The following is a 24937-nucleotide window of genomic DNA, read 5'->3' on the forward strand; positions in this document are numbered from 1 at the left end:
GTGTGACTCAGGAAAAGGTACTACCAACTGAGACACAGCTGACAGCTATTTTCAAGCAAAAAAATCTATAAATAAATAAGAAAGCTTGAGAGATGGAAAGAAATCCAAGAAAGACCATCATTAAAAATGCATTGAACAACAAAATTATACAGTAAAAAGCCTGTCCCTTTCAGAGCATGTTGAACGCAGATTCCATTTACACCTACTCCAGATGTGTAAACAGAGTGTACAGCTCAATCCCATTTTAGATGAATAGAAAAATAACTCTCTGCCTTACGTACATCCATTTGATTAAATTATCATTTTAAAATTAAGCCGTTGAGCATTCTCAGGAGCTTCATGATGGTCCAGTGGAATGGCTGGCAGATCCTGCGAGCACAGCTTTGCTGATGGATCAGGAAGTCCTGTGAATGGTAGGCCCCATTCAATTTTGCGATCACTGTGCTCCTGGTAATTTGTCAATTGTTATCAGGCTTTAGACTGATAATATTCCACAACTATTATTGCGCTACATACCTTGCTAAGAGATGCTAAAATCGTATCTTCATCACCAAACGTAATTGGTACAGTACTACTTATGTTGATAACATGTCCAAGAGGAGAAGTGGCAGTAAATCGGATCACATGGCGCCTGGAAGAGAAACATACATCAAAAAATATAAAATGACTCAGAAATAAACAATACAGTGGGCGAATTTTTTATTCTCTGCACACAATGCTGTCACGGTGGGAAAACTATCATGTAGAACAGAGAGGGGGCAGTGCCAGGGTACTGCCCCGGCATGTTCCTCTCGCCTGGGGGTTATACTTACCTGAGCACCCCGGTGGGTTCCCTTGGCCTATTTTTAAAAACCAGTTGTACACCTCGCTGATGTGAGGGGAAAATTCCAAACATACAAATACAAATAAGGATACCCTAGTCATGGGAGTTTCTCGTCTCATCCGAAAGATGGCACCTCCAGCCACACAGCATTGAAATGTCAGCTAAATTACATATTTGAGTCCAACTGGACCACAAACCTTTCTACTTGGATGCAAGACTGCTATTACTCAATGACAGATGAACGGATAAAAATGCCATAGCAAACAAATATCCGTATAGGTTTCTTACAAACATATTGGATTTCTTTGAGCGAGTAACTAAGCTATTGGATGAGTGAAATACACTGGATGTAACTTACTTTGATGTTCAGCAACTGTTTGTCTAAGGTTCTGATATGAGGTTTGTAGGGAAGTTTAAGGCTCATAGAATAATTAATGAATTGGCAACAGAAGATATTGTGGTAAGTTCTTGGGAAAAGATCAGCTGTGGTTTCCACAGGGATCAGTCTCCTGCTGCCACTCAGCTGCTGCTATTCTTTAGAAACAGGCAGACAACTAAATGATGGCATTCAAATCAGAGCCAGAGGCTGAGCTCTGTTCAGCCTGCAATGAAGACTACCATGTGGATTTGTCATGCACTTCCATCAGGATTTATAATCAGCCCTATGGGTCTTAAATTTCCCAACAGCCTCACATGGAGAACTCTGTCAAATGCATTCTGATATCTAAGTAGACTACATCTGTTGTATTACCTTACCACTTTCAGCATTTATCAAGGAACCATTTGGGGACTAAGTCTCATAGCAGGGAGGGATATGGAGAAAACATGCCATATCTTCCAGCCCCGGCCTCATTAATTGTGCAACCAGATGTTTTGTGCCCAATGTTACTGGCCCATTATTGAAAAAAGAAGCTGTACCACCTGAAAATGAAGATGAACCTCTGGAGCACACTGAGACTGGAAGGTAAACCTCTTGAGAAAGAAGTTGGATCTCTGGGAACATTCTGAGGCCAGAAGACGAAACTCTTGAGAAAGAAATTGGATCTCCAGGAACATTCTGAAACTGGATGATGGTCCTGCCCCTGGTCACTGAATCTGGAAGATCTGTATGTGCTCCCTGTACCCACTACATTGGTATTTTGGGGTTCAGGGTTGACAGTGGCCTCCATTCTGATTGCCACAGGCTTCCCCAGACATCATTCAGGGCAGATCAATCCCAACATCTTCCCCGTTGTTCCAGGCGTGCTTTGCACAGGTGTGTTTTCTCATTGGTGCCACAGAAAATCAAACATGGGTGGTCAGGCCTTCATCTGCATTACATTAGCTAGATGCAAATCAGTTTCATGTTGGCCTTCAGTGGGTTTCCCATTTTGCCATGGTGGGCACCAGTGAAAATCCACTGGAAAAGCTATGTCAGTGTAAAACCAATTTTTGGGTCACGTGCAAAATTCTCCCCTCCTGCCAACCACTGAATCCATTGATGGGGCGTAGGAGAATTTCACCCTTAGTGTTACTTCAAACAGGGAATCAATGGCTGGAAATAGGGTAGCTGCTGTTAAAATAATCATGAATAGACTGTGGATAGTGCAGCATGGATGGGCTGAATGCATAATTGAGGTCAGAAGAGTCCAAAAATATAGATGTCAACCTGCAGTGCACTGCAGAAAAACAAAAAAAAATTACTACATAGTTACTGCCTTGTGATCACACCACCATATTAGTTGTGAAATGATTGGGATAGTTTTATCCCACCTCTATCTAGATGTTAATCCAGCATTTTAGCTCAAACAAAAGGACAGGCTGAACGCTGTCAATGATTTCCTTTCAAATAAAAACAATTCTGCAAACCATACAGCTAGATCGGTGCTGCAGAGCTTAAAGGCTTGAAGGTGAAGCTACAACACAGATATTTTAAATTTCTCAAAACTATGGCTCCATCCTGGGAGGCTGCGATTTTGGCCTTAGGCCTTTGAACAACAGATAATTTTAGTCTGTGATGAGCCTGACAACAAGTACAGAGGAGCAAAAGCATTGAAAAATATGACATTGTTCATTGCCAATTAGTTCATGCTTTGTCCTACAGGCTTTCATTTGGCCTTGGGCTGGGTTGGGTGTCAGGGTCTAAAATTACAGGGTCTAAAGTAAAGGAGAGGGTACAGGTATGGGAAGAGGCCAAGGATGTCCCAATAATAAAGGGAGTAGGGGGCGTGAGTAAGGTTGGTGGCGTTCCTGCAAATAGGGTACAGGTGAAGGCTGGGATGAAGGCACTTTATCTGAATGCACGAAGCATGCGGAATAAAGTGAATGAGCTGGTGGCGCAGATCAGCACAAATGGATATGATCTGGTGGCCATTACAGAGACGTGGCTGCAGGGTGACAGGGACTGGGAGCTGAACGTACAGGGGTATCAAGTGTTTAGGAAGGATAGGCGGGAGGAAAAAGAGGGGGACGTAGCTCTGCTGATTAAGGATAGCATCAGGGTGGTAGTAAGGGATGATATAGGAACCAAAGAGCAGAAAATGGAATCGTTGTGGGTGGAGATTAGGAACAGCAAAGGGAGGAAGACGCTGGTGGGTGTCGTCTATAGGCCCTCAAATAATGATCTGGAAGTGGGGCGGGCTATTAACGTGCAAATAAATGCGACGTGCAGGAATGGAACGGCGATAATTATGGGGGATTTCAATCTACATATTGATTGGTCGACCCATGTTGGACGCGGTGGGCTTGAGGAAGAGTTCTTGGAATGCTGCCGGGATAGTTTCCTTGAACAGTGTGTGTTGGAGCCGACGAGGGATCCTGGATCTGGTGTTATGTAATGAGACAGGTAGAATTAGGGACCTTGTGGTGAAGGAGCCTCTTGGGAAGAGTGATCATTGTATGGTGGAATTTCTGATGCAGATGGAGGAGGAGAAAGTGGGTTCCCGGGCCTGTGTCCTTTGTTTGAACAGAGGGGAGTACGATAGGATGAGAGAGGAATTGGCGAATGTTGATTGGGGGAGCGCATTGGAAGGTAGGTCTGCTGAGGGACAGTGGAGGATCTTTAAGGAGATCTTTCTTGGTGCTCAGCAGAAATTTATTCCGATGGTTAAAAAGGATCGTAGGAGGAGAGATAATCAGCTGTGGATAACGAAGGAGGTAAAGGAGAGTATTAAGTTAAAAGTGGACGCATTTAGAGTAGCTAAGAGTAGTGGATGAGAAGGGGATTGGGAGAGGTTTAAATATCAACAAAGAATGACGAAGAAGTTGATTAAGAAGGGTAGGATAAACTGTGAAGCTGGGCTAGCGCTAAATATAAAAAAGGATAGTAAGAGTTTTTATAAATATATAAAAAGAGGCTGACTAGGGTGAACGTTGGACCCTTCGAGGATGAGAGGGGAGGACTTAGTGGTAGGGGATGGGGAAATGGCTGAGGCCTTGAATAACTTTTTTGTTTCGGTCTTCATGGAGGAGGACGTGAATAGTTTGCCGGGTGTTAGCGATGGAAAGATGGTAGGAGTGGAGGGCCTGAATGACATTATTGTTACTAGAGAGGCAGTGCTCGACAGACTGGAGGGACTGATTGTGGACAAGTCCCCAGGACTGGATGGAATGCATCCAAGGGTTCTGAAAGAAATGGCGGAGGTGATAGTGGATGCCTTGATGATTATTTTCCAAACCTCGTTGGATTCCGGGGAAGTGCCGGAAGATTGGAAAACGGCTAATGTTATGCCATTGTTTAAGAAGGGTGCCAGGCAAAGGGCAGGGAATTATAGGCCGGTTAGTTTAATGTCTGTTGTAGGTAAAATGCTAGAATCCATGATCAAGGAGAAAATAGCGAGGCATCTTGAGGAGAATTGTTTAATAGAGCAGACGCAGCACGGTTTCGTTAAGGGGAAGTCGTGTCTGACGAATTTATTGGAGTTCTATGAGGATGTGTCTAGGGCGGTGGATAGAGGAGAGCCGGTAGATGTGGTGTTTCTTGATTTTCAGAAGGCGTTTGATAAGGTGCCGCACAAGAGGTTATTACAGAAGGTTAGGGGGCATGGAGTTGGGGGTAGGGTGTTAGCGTGGATAGGGGATTGGCTGTCAAATAGGAGGCAGAGAGTGGGGATCAATGGGTGCTATTCGGATTGGCAGTTGGTGACTAGTGGAGTGCCGTAGGGATCGATGCTGGGGCCTCAGCTATTTACCATTTATATAGATGATCTGGAGGAGGGAACCGAGCGCATGGTGTCGAAATTTGCTAATGACACCAAGATTGGTGGAACAGCAAATTGTGCGGAGGGTGTGGAAAGTCTGCAGAAGGATCTAGATAGGCTGGGCGAGTGGGCCAGGAAATGGCAAATGGAATTTAATGTTAGTAAGTGTGAAGTTGTCCACTTTGGTAGGAATAATGGTAGGAAGGACTATTACTTACATGGCGAAAAACTTCAGCATGCAACGGTGCAGAGGGACCTCGGGGTCCTTGTGCATGAGTCGCAAAAACCCAGCCTGCAGGCGCAGCAGGTGGTCAGGAAGGCAAATGGGATGCTGGCCTTCATAGCGAGGGGGATTGAATATAAAAGTAGGGAGGTCTTGCTGCAACTGTACAGGGCACTGGTGAGGCCGCAGCTGGAGTACTGTGTGCAGTTTTGGTCGCCGCACTTACGCAAGGATATTTTGGCCTTGGAGGGAGTGCAGAGGAGGTTTACTAGGCTGATACTGGAGTTGAGAGGGTTGAGCTATGAGGAGAGGCTGAATAAACTAGGCTTGTACTCGTTAGAGTTTAGAAGAATGAGGGGAGATCTCATTGAGACGTATAAGATGATGAATGGGATGGATAGGATAGAGGTGGAGAAGCTCTTCCCGCTCAGAAAGGACAGTAGGACTAGAGGGCACAGCCTCAAGATAAGGTGGGGGGCAGTTTAGAACAGAGTTGAGGAGGAACTTCTTCACTCAAAGGGTGGTGAATCTCTGGAATTCTCTGCCCGTTGAAGTGGTGGAGGCTGCCTCGCTAAATATATTTAAGACACAGGTAGATAGGTTTTTGATAGGAAAGGGGATTAAGGGTTATGGGGAGAGGGCGGGAAAGTGGAACAGAGCCATGACAGATCAGCCATGATCTTATTGAATGGTGGGGCAGGCTCGAAGGGCTAGATGGTCTACTCCTGCTCCTATTTCTTATGTTCTTATGTGTGATAGAGAAAAGGGGGAGGCAAGGTGTCTCCTTCAAAAAAAGGCAAAGTAAATATTTAAAGTACATAATATTGAGTATAATATGTGAAAGAGGACAGGCCGTCTTGTATGTGGTGGGGACATGCAGGCTGAATGTACTTGTGTACAGGGTTCTAAGGTTAGGCAGCTGTTCAGGCAAATAACAAATGATGAGCTCAGTTAACCCATTTCTTTGGGCACGGTGGTCCAGAGGTTAGGACTGGGTAAGATGCTACGCTGGAGGGGGGTCAGTGCAGAGTTGATAGGCTGAATGGCCTCCTTGTGCACTGTAGGATTCTATAATTTCTGGGCTACTTTGGATTTTCTGTTTCAAAAATTCGCCTCTCAGCTTTAGAATTCCTTTGAATTTTCTCTTGGTGGTTTCTCCAGTATTGGTACAGGCATAAAAGGCACCATCTCCTGGCTCCATAATCATATGATGACCGATAGGCGATACGCTGTGGAAAGGCAATGGTTGGAATCTGATGAACTTGGTCCCTTTTGGAATGGCAGGACTATCTTCAGATCAGGAGCCCAATTTAATAATTGATACATTTTGCTGAGGTTCCTTCCCCGAACAATGATATTAGTACCTGTCTTCAAGTTCCCAGGCCAATTAGTAAGGCAGTCTGGATGATGTATTCATTATCATACAAAGGATTTTGAGTTGAAGAGTTACAAAGCCTCATCAGCAATTTGAATTTTCAGGCTGCAGCAACTATAAAAATGAAAGGACACCTAAGAAGGCTGCTGTTCAGTCCTCCTCTTCTTATTTGGACATCCTGCTGTAGGATTTGAGGGCTGTAGTGAGGTAAGTTCTCTCAAGGATGCAAGGACAAGGACAACCTCTCAAGGAAGGAGATGTGGATAGAAGATCACTCCAATCTGAAGACAGTGCACTGAAGATTCAGGACCTCAGGATGGCATGAATGTTGAATGGCAGAACACTTTCAGATACCAAGCCCCACACTCTAATTTTATGACCCAACTAGCTTTTAACAACAAAAAAATGTATTAAATGTAAAAAGTTTGACTATGATATGACATTCTTTTGTTCCCACTTATCCTCACAAATGTACACAGATTTTACACAGGTTACAAAGTATATCTTATGCAATTAGGTTTTCCATAACACCTAGTCCCTGTAAGCCAACAAACTAACTGTGGTCAGACATAACCCCATTCTGAAACCAAGTGACAGATGCCACACAGTCGGTCTCCCCTGGATTCTCCTCAAATCCCTCTCCCCCAGATGGCTATTACAGTATGAACCAACTGATCTCACTGGACTTTGATTTCCAAATGAGTGTTTCCAAACTCAACTCTCCAAAAGACATGTCTTAGAATCTCCTTTCAAATAACGCTTTGTCTCAGTTATTATCTACAAGGATCCACTTCCAGTTTTCCAACTCTCCTTTCAGTATTCCTTTGTCTTGAATTGCCAGGAGCTTTCAAACTTTCCCAAAGTCTCACAGGGAACCAGCTACCAACGAATACTATCGTTCCAAAGACTGGAATGAAGACATCAATCTTATGATTGCTTCAACCTTGTACTTCACAGGCTGCAGTAAGCTATCACCCACCTTTGGAATGTTTCAGAAATCACTGGCCTTTTACTTGCTAACTCCACCAGGTCTGCACTTTTCAGCTCTGACTTTAACTTACTTTTTGTCCATTACTTTCAACAAAGCTCAGAGAGCTGTTCCCCTCTGGATCCCTAATTCTGACTGCTATAGGTTTGATTTAAGGCTAAATCCAAAAAGTCTTCCTAAACTAAAAAGTGACGCCTGTCGCTAAACAACTGCTCATTCTTTCTCCAAGCTCATGTTTACTTTTCATATCATAAACTTTCTAAGTACAGACAATGTATGTCCACCTGTTCTACTGAAGAAAGGGCCTTATTCCAGGAGACTGCACTGCCCTGCCTTCAGAGCTTGAACCTCCTGAGGCATTAATGCTCAGATATGTTGAGAGAGTTGACTTTCGCCTGTACAACTTTTGTTGCCTTCTGATAAATCCAGGTGTCCATCTTATCTGCCCAATGAATGCAGCTGAGGAGCTGAGCAGAAGGCAATTGGTAATGCTGTTGGTGTTGCTCCTACTGCTGGAGCTATTGATGGTGGTTCGGACTCTGCTTCTCACCTTCATCAGAGGTTACATAACCTGCTTCCATGCCACAATGAAGGCTGGCAGCAAAGAAGTACCGTTGGAAGTTGACTATCATCTGTCAAACAATGATTGTACTTATTGAGAGAAATGCTTTGAATAGCAGTCTCTCATCTGGTCATAATAAAAACAAAGCATGCTGAAAAAACTCAATAAATCTAGCAGTATCTGTGCAGGGAGAAATATAGCTAATGTTTCAAGACCATATGACTTCTTCTGAGCTGAAGAGAAGTCAAGATGTGATAGTTTTCATGCTGTTGAAGAGGGAGGGTGAAGCAAGTGGAGCAAAATGGGCCAGAAATAGGTTGGACCTCAGGAAAGATTAAATGATGAAGATGTCATGGACACAAGACAAAAGGAGTGACTAACGGCTAAGGCAGGTGTTAATAGTGGCATAAAGTTCAGATAGCAGAATGTGCTTATAGCAGAACAAGGATCAGAGGTTACAGAAAGCAACACATTAGAACAAGTTACATATTGGCATTGCAGGGGGTGAAGGAGAGGGTGGAAAAAACCTAAATGGAGGACAGAATTCATGGTCTGAGTTGGTTAACTCAGTGTTAAATCCAGAAAGCTATAAAGTGTTGAAAACTAGAAGATGGAGTGAGAACACTGTCATTCTACTAATTCTAGGCAGAATTCTGATTTTGCTGTTAACTATTGAGAACCAACTTATATCTGTGTTCAAAAATTAGTCTGAGGGCCTTTGTGGTTTATGTATAAAATGAACACAAACCCGCAAGGTAGCTCCAAGGTGGTTGACTTTGTAGCCACGGTTTTGATGCATAGAATTGGAGGAATTGTGGTAAGACTCTTCCAAGAGTATCGCTCAGCTATAAGCATGCCTGGCAGAAGGCTTGATAATTCCTTCAAGTTATCTGGAAATAATGATAATGGCAAAAATGTCAGTGCTTATTTACATAAATCATCCCCAGTTATTTATATGCATTACTTTTTCTGGTACTCTGGCTGCTGTGGGCATGACTTCCAAGTGGAAGTGCAGACTCATTCCTGTTAGTTGTAAGTGAAAAGTAGACAAATATATTTTGCAGCAATATTTGCAAAGCCCATCACAAAATGGAAAACTTTTCAAGCAATTACTCCAAGTAATCCCTAAAATTTTACACCACCGAAATAGGCCACTTAGCCCAATGTATCTGTGCCAGCTCTTTGAAAGGGCGACCCAATTGGTACTAACTGCTCCTTCCTTGAGCACTCTGCAAATATTTTCTTTTCCAGTACATACAAAATTCCATTGTGGATAAATCTTCAACTTTTCCACCCAATGCTTGCTTATTCTAGACTTAGCTAGCGTCACAGGTTGTGAAAATGAAGTTAGTAACAGTGGTTTTTGATTTGATTTGATTTATTATTGTCACATGTATTGGGATACAATGAAAAGTATTGTTTCTTGCACACTATACAGACAAAACATACTGTTCATAGAGTACATCGGGAGAAGGAAAGAAGGTGCAGAATATAGTGTTGCGGTCACAGATGGTGTGCAGAGGAAGGTCAGATTAATGTGTGATAGGACCATTCAAAAGTCTGAAGGCAGCAGGGAAGGTCTTTGGAGAATTTGGGAGGGATTATAAACAAGAAACTCTGCCTTTGTTTTTTTTTCAAGGAGATTAGGGCATGCTATAGTGTGATTCTCTCTCCTGAGAGTGATACCACTAGAGCCTGGGAAGCCCACATTCTTTGGCTAGGAAATATAGTCAGCATCAAGGGAGCATCTCATGGATGGATGTAGTTTCCAATAAGCACAATAAGCGTTGAAGGTATCTAGGCCATTATTTCCGAATGATTAAGAACAAGTTTGTGCCCAATGGTTAGGGTAGCAGATCCCGATCCCTTCCCTTATTAGCGTGAGTCTCCTGATGGACACTGCGAAGCTCAGACTGCTGCAAATTCATTCTCAAAAATATGCCCAAAGATTGGGTGGGAAAATCTTCTGTTTTCCAGCCCATTGGGCACTTAGTTTCCTTGTGGGAAAATCACCCTGAAAGAGTCTACTTGCAGCTTCTTTAGTTTTTATTTAATTTTGCCCACATTTGCAGATATTCTTTTGTACCACTACTGACTCTTCACAAAGCATCAGCACCACTTTCTTTGCTATTTGTTTTTCGTGTGCATTATATGACTCTGTGAGTTGCATTCTCCACTTCAGGGTGAAAGGTTGTGGGTTTGTGTCCCACTCCAGGAAATTGCTAGGTGCCTTTTATCAAATGAGATGCTAAACTGAGGTCACATCTAACCTCTCAGGTGACCATAAAATATGTCGTGGGACTACTTTGAAGAAGAACATCGAGTCCTCTCTGGTGTCCTGGCTAATGTTTATCTCACTGTTGTTTCTAGGATCTTGCTGTATTGAATGAGCTGTTTCCTATTTTACAGCAGTGACAGGTGAAAGGCACCATACAAATGCAAGGCTTTCTTTCAATATAGCAATGAACCAATGTATCTGTTCAACAGATATTACTGTAGTTAAACATCTTAATGACTGGCTCTGATTTTAATACACAATAACATAGAGGTCTTTGGTGGATGTTAATAATGAGCAATTGCTGCTGCGACCACTAACAGCACGACTATGGTATATTAATTGCTGATTAGGAAGCTATAGCACTGCTGGGATTGACTTCTTATGAATTGAGCCAGGACCAAACACTTTGGCAAAATAGGGTTTAAAAAGGACTTTGAACTAACAAAAGGGGAACGTAATTGCAGGATTGGTGGGGAGTGTGGGTGGGGGGAGTGGTGTTTTTTTGGAGAGCTCATGCAAAAATAGAAACTGACAAAAAAACTAAAAATAGTAATGGGAGGGCTAAGTCCAAGCCAATTGAGGTAATGTAAATACTTCGGGTTCAGAAAGTATTCTGGGTAATTACAACACAAGAACTAGGACTTGGAGGCCAAACGGCCGCTCAAGTCTGCTCCACCATTCAATAAGATTATGGCTGACTGTCTCTCCCCACTCCACTTTGCTGCCCTATAAAGACATTAATAAAGAACAACAAAGTAATTGATAAAAACAGAACAGAAGTGGTAAAAAGCAACAAGTGTGACAGATTAAAATGTGTGTTAAAATAGCATCATGACATAAGGGTGGGATAGCATAAATTGCGCATTGAAAAGTTGGATACACTAATTAACTAAATTAATAATAAGCATCAATTCAGTGGGAGATCTTCTGGTGCAGTGGGTAACATCCCTGCCTCTGAGTGGAAGCTTTGGTTTCGAGTCCCACCCTGGGACTTGATAGCCAAGAAAAGTGTGTTCATAACGCGAGCAAACAGGTTGAGTGTCAACCTGCAAAATCCTTCCAATACACCAAGTGGTAAGAGTGGGAGAGACTCCTGGTCAGCCACGCTTGACGTGGAAAGGTAGGAGCTCGAGCTGACAACAAATTGAGTTTTTCCTGTTCCAAGAAAAACCTGCCTTGAAATCAGACGCCTTATACACCACAAGATGTAGGGTGGGAAACAACAAAAAACAATCAAATCGGCTTAAAGGGTTTGGAAACCTGGCTACCAGTTGGACATAACTGGGTGTCATATATTCAGGTTTATGAAATGTACAGAGAAATTGGAAAAGGAAGTGCAACAGCAATACTGACATGGAACATTATTACAGCTTGAGAGAGTTCAGTTTTCCAAGTTTATTTATTATTGTCACAATTAGGTTTACATTAACACTGCAATGAAGTTACTGTGAAAATCTCCTAGTCTCCATTCTCCAGCTCATTTGGGTACACTGAGGGAGAATTTAGCATGGCCAATGCACCTAACCAGCATGTCTTTCGGACTGTGGGAGGAAACCAGAGCACCCGGAGGAAACCCACGCAGACACAGGGAGAACATGCAGACTTTGCACAGACAGTGACCCAATCTAGGAATCAAACCCTGGTGCTATGAGGCAGCAGCGATAACCACTGTGCCACCGAGTGAGGATATCAGTAAGAATAAGCAGACAAAGGAAGCTCTATGGGTAGAATTGAGAAATAAAAATGATTCAAGACTTTGATGTGAACTGCTTAAAGCAGAGGAATAGAAAATTATGCAGATCAACTAAACTTGTCGCAAAAGTAGAGTACTTGTAATGGGAAACTTTAATTTTCACAAATTGCAGGAAGCAGAACAGCTTGAGTTCTAGATACAGCAAATTTCTTGAATTCATTTGAAACAATTTTCTGAAGCGATATGTTTGAAAAAAAAAGAACAGGTATCTTGGATTTGGTAATGAATAACAAGGCCTGAGTTAGATAATACTATAATCATAAGGGAAATTGAGGTGTTAACTTGATGAGGCAATAACACAGGACTTACATGCCAAACAGCGTAAGCAGCAAGTGAGACAAAGCTAAGCGATTCTATAACCCACAAATCAGATACAAGTTCTGCAGTCCTGCCACATCCAGTGCCCTTCTAAATGACCTCCTACTGAAACCTCATGTGCTAACCGCAACACCACCTTTCTATGACACACTGGTAATACAACTTGAGCTTTTGCCCATTTTTCATCTGTCTTAACTCACCTTACTTAATGGAACACTACTGACTTCATCATTAATTTCACACATTTCCACCTTTTCTAGCAGTACACCTTCCAACTACATATCTCCTCATCTCCCATCATTAAAGATTGACTTGATCCTATAACTTCAAAATCTTAATTTCATTATCTATTCCTCCCGGTACACATGAGTAAATCTTACCCACACGAATAAATTATTCAAAGAAATCAAACATCCCCTGAACCGACTGTACATTCACTTGCACCTCTTCAGCTTCAACCATGATTTCTTTTCGCCAATTTAACAAACCTCACTGGCTCATCTGCTTTACCACTGTCTTCCCAGTACTTTTCTTAAGCCACCAGCACTGCAGCTTTGTGTCTAACTTTATTACAATGAAAATATCAAAGGTTTCCTATTTCTCTTCCACTCTCATATGTTTCCTTTTTAACCTGAGGCAAGCTATCCATGCTATCTCCAACAAGATCTCCTTTGCCTTGACTACCTGTGGATTTCTCTTTTCCCCCGTTTCTATCCCTCACATTGAAAACCAAACCTTGATTTCCGAACCAATTCAAAATCATCTGCCATTTTTCCACTTTGGAAAGTTTTCCTAAAAGTGTCATACGTCTGCTTTATTTTCAATGCTCCACCCATCAAAGATACTTCGTTTGCTTCTTTCAAATTCTATATACTTCTGACCTGGTTCCTTCTTTAGATTGCTAAACTTCTCCTAATAGGTTTCTGACCCTAGTTCATATGCACTTAAGATGGCATTTTTCACCTTATCATATTGCCTAGATGTCTCCCCTGATAGCAATGCAACACTTCACTAGGTCTCCCTACCAGTTTTGTTGGACTAACAATACCAACATGGTCTGTAGCTATTTTAATTTTTAGCTACTTTTGCATTCGAAATTGAAAAGGCTTCCACCAAACCTTGGCAGCGCTTGAATGTATTTAAACAACCCCACTAGGCCTTTGACTATGAGGGATTAATTCTTCCTCACTGTTCTCAACATTATTCCCAACTTTTACATATGCCGTCGCCAGCTTTAGTTGAAGTACGCTTTTCAGTTCCAGTTTCTGAAATTCAACAACTCTCTTTTTTCTCTTTCCGCTGCTTTTAATTGCAATTCAAACTGTCTCCATTCTTTTTCTTGGTCAAACTGTTTAAATTATTTGCTTGCTTGAACTACTTTAATTTTTCTTCTTGTTCAAACCATTTCAATTCTTTCTCTCATTGCAATTCAAGCTGTTCCATTTCTAATTGAATTTTAGTCAATTCTAATGATTCCAACTGTGTCTCTGGTAAATTTAAATGCTGAGCTATCACTGAAATGACCTTGTGCTTCCTCACCCTTTCAGATAAAGTCAACTTCAGCTATTTTGTCAGATCTAAAAGCTTTGCTTTAACCACCTTTTGTAAACCACACTGAGTGACCTCTTCCACACCCAAGAAATCTTTTAGCCACTCAAAGGGGCACTCCCTATTTAAACTAACCAATATGTACTTAAAAAAAAACCAGATCCACAACACCCACTGGCTTTTACTCCTGGAAAAGGGCCCTCAATTTTTGTTAAGGTATCAATCAGAAACCCAAGGTATATTGTGAAGTCAGACTAGACACCAACAATCTTGTACTTTTGGCATTAGTATGGGGATAAATTTGTTTCACTCCAAGCGTGACTCTACTTACAAACTAGGAAGCTTTTAAATGTCAGGCAAATGAGGTTGGCCAGCTAGAGGATGAACTCCCTGATTGAGTCCTATCAGGGAGCCTCATGTTCCACATTTAAAGCAGGTGTGCCAGTCTCTCTGCCTGCTGAAGCAGGGAGTACTCTGTTGTATAATATGTCTTAATAGTAAAGGAACTTCTGGTGATGAGACCTTAGCCTCCATGGGGTTATTACAAACATACAGAGGGATCTGGGTGTGCAGGTCCAGTTCCCTGAAAGTGGCAACACAGGTGGTTCCCTTCCTCTTAGCGAGCTGCCCTTTTTGAGTTGTCCTTATGTTAGTTTGATTTCAATTATTTGGTTGGATACAAAGAGATGTCCCTGATTGAGTCCTAATTGATGCCCAATCAGGGAGCCTCATGTTCCATATTCAAAGCAGGTGTGTCAGTCTCCCTGCCTGCTGAAGCAGGGGGCACTCTGTTGTATAGTACATCTTGTAAATAAAAGAACTTTTGTTGGCGGGACCTTCGCCTCCATGGAGTTGTTACAAACATACAGAGGGATCTAGGTGTGCAGGTCCAAGTCCCTAAAAGTGGCAACATAGGTGGCCAAGGTGATTGAGAAGGCATATGGCATGCTTGCCTTCATCAGCTAGGACACTGAACACAGGAGTTTGGAAATCATGTTGCAGCTATATAAAACCTTGGTTAAGCTGCATTTGGAGTACTGCGTGCAGTTCTGGTCATCACACTATCAGAATGATGTGGAAACTTTGGAGAGAGTGCAAAAGAGGTTCACCAGGATGTTGCCTGGTCTTGAGGATGTTGGCTATGAGGACAGGTTGAATAAACTAGGATTGTTTTCATTGAAAAGACGGAGGCTGAGAGGAGACCTGATAGAGGTCTACAAAATTATGAGAGACATAGACAGGATGGATAGACAGAGGCTTTTTCCAAGAGTGGAAATGTCAATTACAAGGAGACACAGGTTCAAGATGAGAGGAGGAAAGTTTAAGGGAATTGTGTGGGGGAGGGTTTTCACGCAGAGAGTGGTGGGTGCTTGGAATTTGCTGCCAGAGAATGTGGTGGAAGCAGGCACATTAGCAACATTTAAGAGACATCTGGATGGGTACATGAATAGGGAGGAAATAGACAGATACTGACTAAGTAAGGGCAGAAGGTTTTTTTAGTTACAGCATCATGATCAGCACAGACTTGGTGGGCTGTAGGGTCTGTTCCTGTGCTGCACTCTTCTTTGTTCTTTTATCAAATTAAACTTTATTTTAATAACACAGTTCAATTATAACAAATGAATTAGCTTAATTTTTAACACTTGAACAAGACTTAAACATGACAAGATAAAATTCTTAACTGCTAACCTATCACTATGAGTTCTAATCAAGCATAATTTCTCCTATAGACTTATATCTCTCTTTAAAATTATTTGGCAAAACACAAGTATACTTAGATTACCAGGTTTAAAGCTTTTAGAAAGCCTTTGAAGAGAGAGAGTGACAGAGAGACATTGCTTTCTTCTGGCAGCTTAGGCAGCAACTGTATTCTGAAATGAAATGAACCTTCCTGCAAGTTTAGTTCCTCCCTTTAATCACATGGTTCTGCCCATCAATCAGCCTAATCAAAAACTCACATGACTCTGCATATCTAGTCAAAATCCCAGGACAATCTAAATAAACAAAAGGTCCACAAAGTAACACATTTCTAGCTGAAACCAATTATTAGCCTGCATTCTTAGCATATGCTTCATGTTTATCAGATTAATTGACTCTTGAAACAAAACACTGCTTCTGAAAGCAATCCCCACCTTAAACACAAAATATAAGAAATTAACACGGTATCATCACATGTGAAGGGTGAAAAGCTAAAATCTGTGGATGAACAGAAATTTAGGGGCACAGGAAAAGCAGTCACTGGTTACAGAAAATAATTAACAAAGGCTAATAGCATATTAGTCATTGTCACAAGAGGTTTGGAAAACAAGACATGGATGTTACATTATAGATGGACAGATCTATGTTTAGATGCCACCTGGAATATTGTAATGAAATCTTTCAGTCACACTCCTGAACATATTGACCATGGAATGGGTGCAGATTCATTAGAATGATATTGGGAAGAAAAAGGATTAAAATATGAAGATAGCTTGCGTAGATTAGGTTCTAATTCCCTTGAATATAGCAGATTAAGGGATGATTTAATTAAACTGTTTAAAATGATTAAAGAGTTTGATTGCATAGATAGAAACAAGGTTCATCCTCTGGCAGGAGAGTCCAGAACAAGGACACATATATTAAATTTAGAGCTAAGTGATGTCGGCAAGCACTCGTTCACACAAAGGGCATTGGATATCTGGGACTCTGCCAGAAAGTTGTTGAACTTATATCAACTGAAGATTTCACAACTGTGAATGATTCATTTTATTAGGCAGTTGTACTAAGGGTGATTAAGGGCCAAGACAGGTAGATGGAGCTAAAATGCAAATTAGACATAATCTAATTGATTGACAGATCATTTTGAATGCAACTGTTGATAAATGTATCAGGCACTAATTGTAATGACTTTGACAAGGCCCACAATGTGGACTTCTTAGAACATGAGCTCCTAGATTAGGGCAGTCATGGCTTGTCCAATTAGGGAGCCCTGCATGTGTACATAATGTGGAGCATCAAGGATACTGACACTCCAGGTTTATACTCTATATGAGGAAATACCTGTCTGAGCATTGCTTACAATGTAAATAAATCTAAATTTGGTGAAGGAACACCAGCCTTGGAGGAGTTATTTCACTGACCTTTGTCATTGTTTCCTTTGTTAAGGCTTTTTTCACAGCTGATGTCTCCCCAGCGCATCAGGGCAGAGAAGGTAACCAATATCTCTATGGGTTTGGGGTGGTCCACATGTAGGTAATATGGTCCTCGATCATCTGTGGGCTAAATCATTGTTCTAGAGTTTACTTTGGTGGAATGCAAATCAGAATCAGTAGAAAATAAGCAAATATATATATTTAAGATAATACAATTCACATTCAACCAAGCTGTGAACTTACTAATTCCTGCTACTGTATGTCTTGTAGCTCTTTATACCCTGCAGCTTTCCACAATCCAGGAAGCAAGCCAACATCAATAACTTGGATTTATACAGTGATGTTATTGTAAGAAAGCATTCTGACATGCTTCATAGAAATATCATTGAACAAAATTGGACACCAAGCCACAAAAGGAGAAATTGGTGCAAGTGACCAAAAAAATGTTCAAAGATGTAAGGAGGGTCTTAAAGGAGAAACAAAAGTTGTGGGGTGGGGGATTGTGTAAGAGAAATTTAGGGATGGATTTCAGAGCTTAGGCCGAGGCAACTGAAGGGACAACATGTGAATTTGTAAGAGGCCAGAAATTGAGAAGCGCAAAGATTTTTAAGGGTTTTGAGGCTGTAGGAAATTACAGAGATAGGAAAGGATGAGTCCACCAAGGAAATTGAAAACCAAGGTTCGAATTTTTTAACTGAGGCATCGACAGATTATGGGACAATGTAGATCAGTAAGCAGAGACATGATGGGTGAACAGGACTTGGGGCGACTTTGGATATGGGTAGCAGAGTTGGAATAACTAAGACAACTAAGATATCATGATATTTGTTGTCTTGATATATAAAGGTCAGTGCTATCTAACAAGTCAGATTTAAAAGTACTCGAGGGCAATTAAGGATGGAGTGTAACTGCTGGACTTACTAGTGAAGCTCACATGAATGAATAATTAAAAAAAAGCTCATTACATGAATTGTTTCAGCTTTTAACTTATGATACTTTCTTTCCTTGAATTTCAACTCTGCTCAATACTAATCATTTCGAACCCATTAATGGTTCCATGTTGAAATCCATTTCTCACTTCTATTTCTTTCTAATTTTCTTCCTACTCTAACCCAAGCTGAGAATTCAACCTGGATCCCTGGTGCTGTGAGGCAGAAATGCTAACCACTGTGCCACCATGCCTTTAGAGAATTGTAACTCTATCTAATTGGCTAGAAAAGGTGTGCAGGTAGAAAGGTTTTGATGCAAAGCAGATGCACATATTCACATTCAATCTAACATCCCTATTGCTTGCCTTTGCTGACATAAACTATCTGATTTTGGTTCATATCTCTCTACCTAAATTACGGAACTGTCAATCACCACTACTCACATTGATTTAAAATGTTACAGTTTTCTTTCACACAAAATTGTCTGCGCACTGCCAATCTACCTCTGCTAAAACGAGTCTTGACTATTTCTGCAGTAGATGAACTTCTCTGTGACTGATGAGGTGGAACTATTGCTCAGTGCTTTGTTATCATGACTGATTTGGACATCACGTCAACCCATTATTTGACTTGGTTACAGAAGGGAGTTAAATAGACGGAGGCTCAATTTGAGCATGCAACTGTTGCTATAATGCGAACATGAATCCAAAGGGTTTTACCTTCCCTAGCACTGCAGAAATAACAGAGTAGGTGTGAAAAGTGAGAAAGATCAGCCAGAAGTTGCTTTTCATAGCAGAACGAGTGAAATAGCAAATATTTATATCAGCTCCTATTAAGGAATTGTCAGGTGATAACAGTAAAAAGCAGGATTGTCATCTTGGAATAACTTACAGTGTCTTGAACCAGTTACTAGAGGAACAGCTACATTATGGAGATTTTTTTTTTATTTATTAGTGTCACAAGTGGGCTTACATTAAAACTGCAACTAAATTACTGTGGAAATCCCCTAGTCACCACACTCGGCATCTGTTCAGGTACACTGAGAGAATTTAGCATGGTCAATGCACCTAACCAGCATGTCTTTCAGATTGCGTGAGGAAACCAGAGCACCTGGAGGAAACCCACACAGAGTCAACACAGACAACGACCCAAGCCGGGAATCAAACCCAGGTTCATGGCGCTGTGAGGCAGCAGTGCTAATCTTTGTGCCACCGTGCCACTACAGAATAGTAATTCTTTGTAATTGGCTAGAGAAGGTATGCAGGCAGAAAAGTTCAGGTTCCAAGAACATCGGAAGTTTTTTTTAGCAGTAGTGAGCTGTTATGATAGAACAGTTTATTCCTGGAACCAGTACACTTAACCTGGAACCAATACAAGTTAACCTGAGCTCCAAGCTAAACTAACACTACTATGGGCAGGGGGAAAGTAAGGGAATAGAATGTGTAGCTGAAAAAGGAAAACAATCTCTGTTTTAATTTGAAATAAATAATGGAGTAGAAAATTGACTGAGCTTAAACATGATTAGACGACAAAAAAAAATCAGGATGCAGAGAAAAAAATATAAAAGAGCAAACCAAGAAATTCAAATTGAAAAGCATGCACATTAATTCACAGGCAATTAAATGACCTAGGTATAAAACTTGCAGGAGCATAGAGAAAAAGTAAAATGAATGGCTAAATTAATTAGGGACAGTGTCAGAATGCTGGAACATGAGGATTTAAATAAAAAAGTAGTCTACACAGAATTATTTTGCATTAACATAGAGAATGGCATCTGATCAATCATACTCCAGGGGTATATTGTGGATAGATGCACAGTGGAACTAAAACTGAGACTGAAATTGGCATGCCAATTACAGAAATTATATTAACGATTATTGGAGGAGATTTTAATCATTCAAAAATAGATGAGAACAGAGGGAAAATGTTTGTGATGAGAAAGGGTAGGATTTTTGAATGAGTTCAGGGCAGTTCCCTCAGTCAACTACGGTTATTTTTAATTTTTGGTGCTTGTATAAAACAGGCGATATTGGTTTGGGCTCCCATTTAAAGCTCTCCTGGTTTCTGTTTCCACTAGGCAATGTGTACAAGATGCATTTACACAAGAATGTACTTAAGTTTTTTTCATTTGAACAGAGACAAACTGTGGTCGATCAATCTTTTTCTAGCTCTGCTTTTAGATCCTTCTATGTTGAACATCACTATGATATTACATTCTGATGCTATTCTCAATAATGTGTCTTTCAAAGTCAATCCTGGTCGATTGTATTCCTTCATTCTACTCTCAATTTCTCTTTCTTTCTTGAAATCTCTGTACATCCATCTTTATATAGAAAATATTGAAGTGTGATTTGATAGTGGTGTCTAAAATAATGAAGGGATTGAGAGATCTAGAACAAGGGGCACAAATCTAAGATTAAACCTAAGATCGTGAACAGAAAGCAGGAGAAAGCTTTTTTGTGGACCGAGGGTTGTGGATTATTTGAAAGCAAGAGTTAGTGATTGAAACACAGACCAGCAATATCTGGCAATATCAATATAGGTGGTTGACTGAAAGAAAAAATAATATGATAATAGAGTGGACACATGGAGTTTGGACTAATGTCCATTGTTATCAGGACCTTTAAGCCAAGAGAAAAATGAAGTATTTTATCTAATTGGTATGTTCTAGTTTCACACATAGATCTCAAGAGCACTGAGGTAACCTGGTACCTGCCAAATCATGCCACATACTGCTGCATTGAATATTAATTTCAGATGCTTGAGTTATAAAATACATGATGAGGAAGGTTACACTTTCAAAACATAATACTGATAATATTGATTTATAGGCAGTGAACCCTGTGGATAGTGTAATAAGATACTAAAACAGCTTATCAATAAAGATCTGAAATGTGAAAAAAGTTAAAGTTTATTTAATAGTCACAGGTGAGGCTTACATTAATACTGCAATGAAGTTAGAGTGAAATTTGAAAAGGCCAAACAATTCACCTTTCAGCAAATTATTTAATCTAACAAAAGAGATTGGATGGTATGGTGGCACAGTGGCTAGCACTGCTGCCTCACAGTACCAGGGACCTGGGTTTGATTCCCAGCTTGGGTGACTGTTTGGAGTTTACACATTCTCCGCGTGTCTGCATGGATTTCCTCCAGGTGCTCTGGTTTCCTCCCACAGTCCAAACATGTGCAAATTAAGTGGATTGGCCATGCTAAATTGTCCCTTAGTGCCAGGAGAACCAGCTAGAGCGTATGGGGATAGGGCTTGGGTGGGATTGTGGCTGGTGCAGACTTGATGGGCCAAATGGCCTCTTTCTGCACTGTAGGATTCTATGAAAAGAGATGATACAATTTTAAGCCTTTTTCATATTAGCACAACATCATCTCGAAATATGTTTGAAATCAATTATCAACACCATTGTATCTTATTACGTATGACCAATTATGTATTCCATATGAAAACAGACAAAATTGACGCCTTTATAGGAGTGAAATGCATTTAATGCAAAACTATCCAACAAAATTAGGAATGTGTAATACAGAAAATATACCAAATACAAGAATGTTACCTTCAAACATGACTTTTGCAATGAATGAGTGTATTTACTTGGGTTATGAAAAATGATCAACTTCCTGAAAGCAAATGAAAATTTAATAAAATCAGTTATTGAAGATGAATACAAAATGCCCAAGAGGTTGGGCCAAACTTCTTGTATGTAGTAATTAACGACATAAAATGCTGAAGCTGCTCTGTAACAATGTTCCATCTATTCTTTTCTTTAGTGCACAGATGACTTCTTTCAATGTGTGCCTCCTTTAAATATATTTGGCACAGCGCACACCTACAAGGGACCAACTTGTGTGTGGCCTGCATAGAAGCATTAATCAAAAGATTATCGACCTGAAATAATAACCTGGTTTCTTACTCCACAGATGCTGCCAGACCTGCTGATTATTTCCAACTTGTTTCATTTCAGATTTCCTCAGTAGTTTGCTTTTGATCATACATTTCGTGTTGTACTTGGTTGCTTAAATGTAAAACATAAATTCACGATGTTACCATTTGGAAGATCAGCATTTCACTGTTAGTGAAGGATGTCAGCATTGCGTTGCTAAGAAAAGTTTCTCCCACATTTGTGTCTACAAGCTTCTTACTCTATATGACAAATTCTTTATTTAATATTCAGCTCAAAGGTGAATCCCAACTCTTTACAACATAGAGAATATGTTGCTACCAAGGTAAACGTTCAGTAATATCTCTTAAGAATGAATGGCAACCCTCCCTGTTAATTCTTTTAATACTCCATTCAACAGATTCTTCTCTCATCAAGGAAAAGTAATGGAACATCACAACAGACCTATTAGATTTATACTAATAAGCACATAACTAAGGACAAAGGTGTAATTAAAAGCTGTATAATATGTATATTTACAGTAGAAATTAAATGGTCTAATAGTCTGAAAGGAAAATAATAAGCTGGAATCCCTACAATAAATTACTGTTCTTCAGAATTCATGTGATTCTTATACTTTTAATCATTGCAGGGCCTAATCTAACCAATCAAAACTCCAAGCAGATTCTCTCAACTTAATTCCATTGAGCTCAACTAAAAACACATAGAATCCATAGAATGATAGAATCCCTACAATGCAGAAGGAGGCCATTCGGCCCATTAAAGTCTGCACCGACCACAATCCTATCCAGGCCTATCCCCGTAACTCCACATATTTACCCTGCTAATCCCCTTGACACCGAGGGCCCTATTTTACCATTTTAATTCTAAGTGCTGGGTGGACTTGAAACTGGGAGTGCTTCAGATCCGACTTCTAGTCATTCTCAGGCTCCCCCATGTACACTCTGCCTGAAAAACGAGCAGTGATTCTGAATTGTGCTGCAGAAGGTGAGGCTTAAACCACCCAAAACACTGCAGCTCCGATTGGAGCCTTCAACTGCGCATGCGCAGTAAAAAAAATAGAAAAACGTTCCTCTGCCACATTGCTTCTGGGCCGGATAATGCCTCCCTCTGTCCCCCACAGACATTGCCGCACCCCCACCACATTACTGACCCCCTCATCCCCCCACTATCCAGACCGATCGTGGCCCACAGCCCCTTGCCCCCTCCCCATCGATCACACACAGAATGTCAGTGGAACCCCCCTTCCCCCCACCAATCACATGTAGAGTGCCAGCAGACCCCCTTCCTCCCCACCGATCACACGCAGAGTGCCAGAGGACCCCCCCGCTTCCTCCCCAGTGATTGCAAGCAGAGTGGCAGTGGACCCTCTCTGCCCCTACCTCCCCCACCCCTCCCCTCCCCCAGGGAGCTTATGACCAGCCTCCCTCCCCTCCCACCAGAGAGCCATCTGACCACCCCCCCCCACCACCGATCTGTGTCAGACAACCGTCAGAAGATCTGAACTTACCTCTTCAGAAGCTGGAGCGCCCAAATTGGACCTTTGCGGACCATATCTGTTTCATGCCAAATCTGGATGGGCGAATGCGGAAGTAAAGGGGGAAATGCTGGTAAGTATGGACGTGCAGCCTATTAAGTCAATTTAAATGCGTTGCGAATGCATTTAAATTGCCATCGCGCCCGTTTTGGAACCTTGACAATATTCCAACAATAGTACTGAGGATTTGTGCTGCAGCACTCGTTCTTTTCCTGGCCCAGCTGTTACATTAACCCAGCATGCTACAATTCACTGGTTGGATTTGTCCCGCTCTTTGTGGACAGGACATACCATTGACAATTCAATCAGAGATCCCAAAAGCCTGGAGAATCTGTCAAATTGTTTCTTACAGACCTATTGTTGTGCGTATGGTGCATTGAAAAATAAACTTACTCACGAATGAATTGTTGACAGAGTCCGCAACAAAAAAATGTCAGATTATTTACAGACAAAAATGACCTAACACTAAACAAGCTATTCAATATGTTGGGTAGGCCAAACTTAGGGAACAAGGTTGGCCTCAAATCCATTGAAATGCCACGGCATCGGGCAAGTCTAAAATGCGGCAGCCACATCCACTCAAAATCCCACCAAAATGAGCAAAAGGGCAAGAAACCCTCCAGCAACCATCGGGAAATACTCATGCTGTGGCACTAAAAAGCAACACAGAAAGCAAAATCACTAAGCAGGGGACACAGGGAGTTTTCAATGCAGAAGACAGAACACTTCAAGCATTTCTGTAAATCTAAAAAAATCATGAAAGGAAGAAAATACAGGAATGCATATTAAAGGCAGACTTTCAACAAATTGGGAATAAGGAAAGAAATGAAAACATAGGTTTCCTAGGACAAGTGAGGGATCAAGAACCAGAATTTGGAAGTTAAAAGCTTTGAAACTGACATCAAACTTAACAGAGCAGCCAGCCTTAAAATATTGGCTGGTTATTTGGAATGGCTCAAAATAGTAGACATCAAGCCATCAAATATAGAAATACAGAAGGATAGGACCAGGAGGAGGCCATTTCTACTCCGTCATTCATCACGGTCATGGTTGCTCGTCCAACTCAATTCCCTAATCCTGCTTTCTCCCCAGAACCTTTGATCCCATTTGCCCAAATGCTACCTCCTGAATACATTCAATGTTTTGGCATCAACTACTGTGGTATTGAATTCCACAGGCTCATTTGGGTAAAGATTTGCAACATCCAGGTAATACACATTTTCATGCAAATGGTCAGATAACCACCACCTTGCACCACAAGGTGCAACAGATTATTACAACTCTCTAAATCATGCACAATCAAAACATTTCTTAACTGAGCAGAAATGCATGTATACAACTGGCCATGTTGGAAACAATAAACAAAGATGTACAGCAGGTCAC

The 24937-nt window shown here is 41.1% G+C and overlaps 1 protein-coding gene across 1 annotated transcript in view; it reads right to left on the reverse strand.

Annotated features, from left to right (window-relative positions):
• adgb (androglobin) overlaps positions 1 to 24937 on the reverse strand; it is a 267020-nt gene that overhangs the window by 94675 nt on the left and 147408 nt on the right. The window contains exons 17-20 of the mRNA XM_080200127.1: positions 21673 to 21736; positions 17166 to 17304; positions 8898 to 9039; positions 517 to 631 (exon numbers count right to left, since the gene is read on the reverse strand). Of these exons, the coding sequence (XP_080056253.1) occupies positions 517 to 631; positions 8898 to 9039; positions 17166 to 17304; positions 21673 to 21736 (460 nt within the window). The remainder of the gene's footprint in view (positions 1 to 516; positions 632 to 8897; positions 9040 to 17165; positions 17305 to 21672; positions 21737 to 24937) is intronic.

This window comes from Carcharhinus amblyrhynchos, chromosome 12, assembly GCF_965287045.1.
Source record: "Carcharhinus amblyrhynchos chromosome 12, sCarAmb.v2.hapA, whole genome shotgun sequence".
In the NCBI taxonomy this organism is placed as follows: Eukaryota; Metazoa; Chordata; class Chondrichthyes; order Carcharhiniformes; family Carcharhinidae; genus Carcharhinus; species Carcharhinus amblyrhynchos.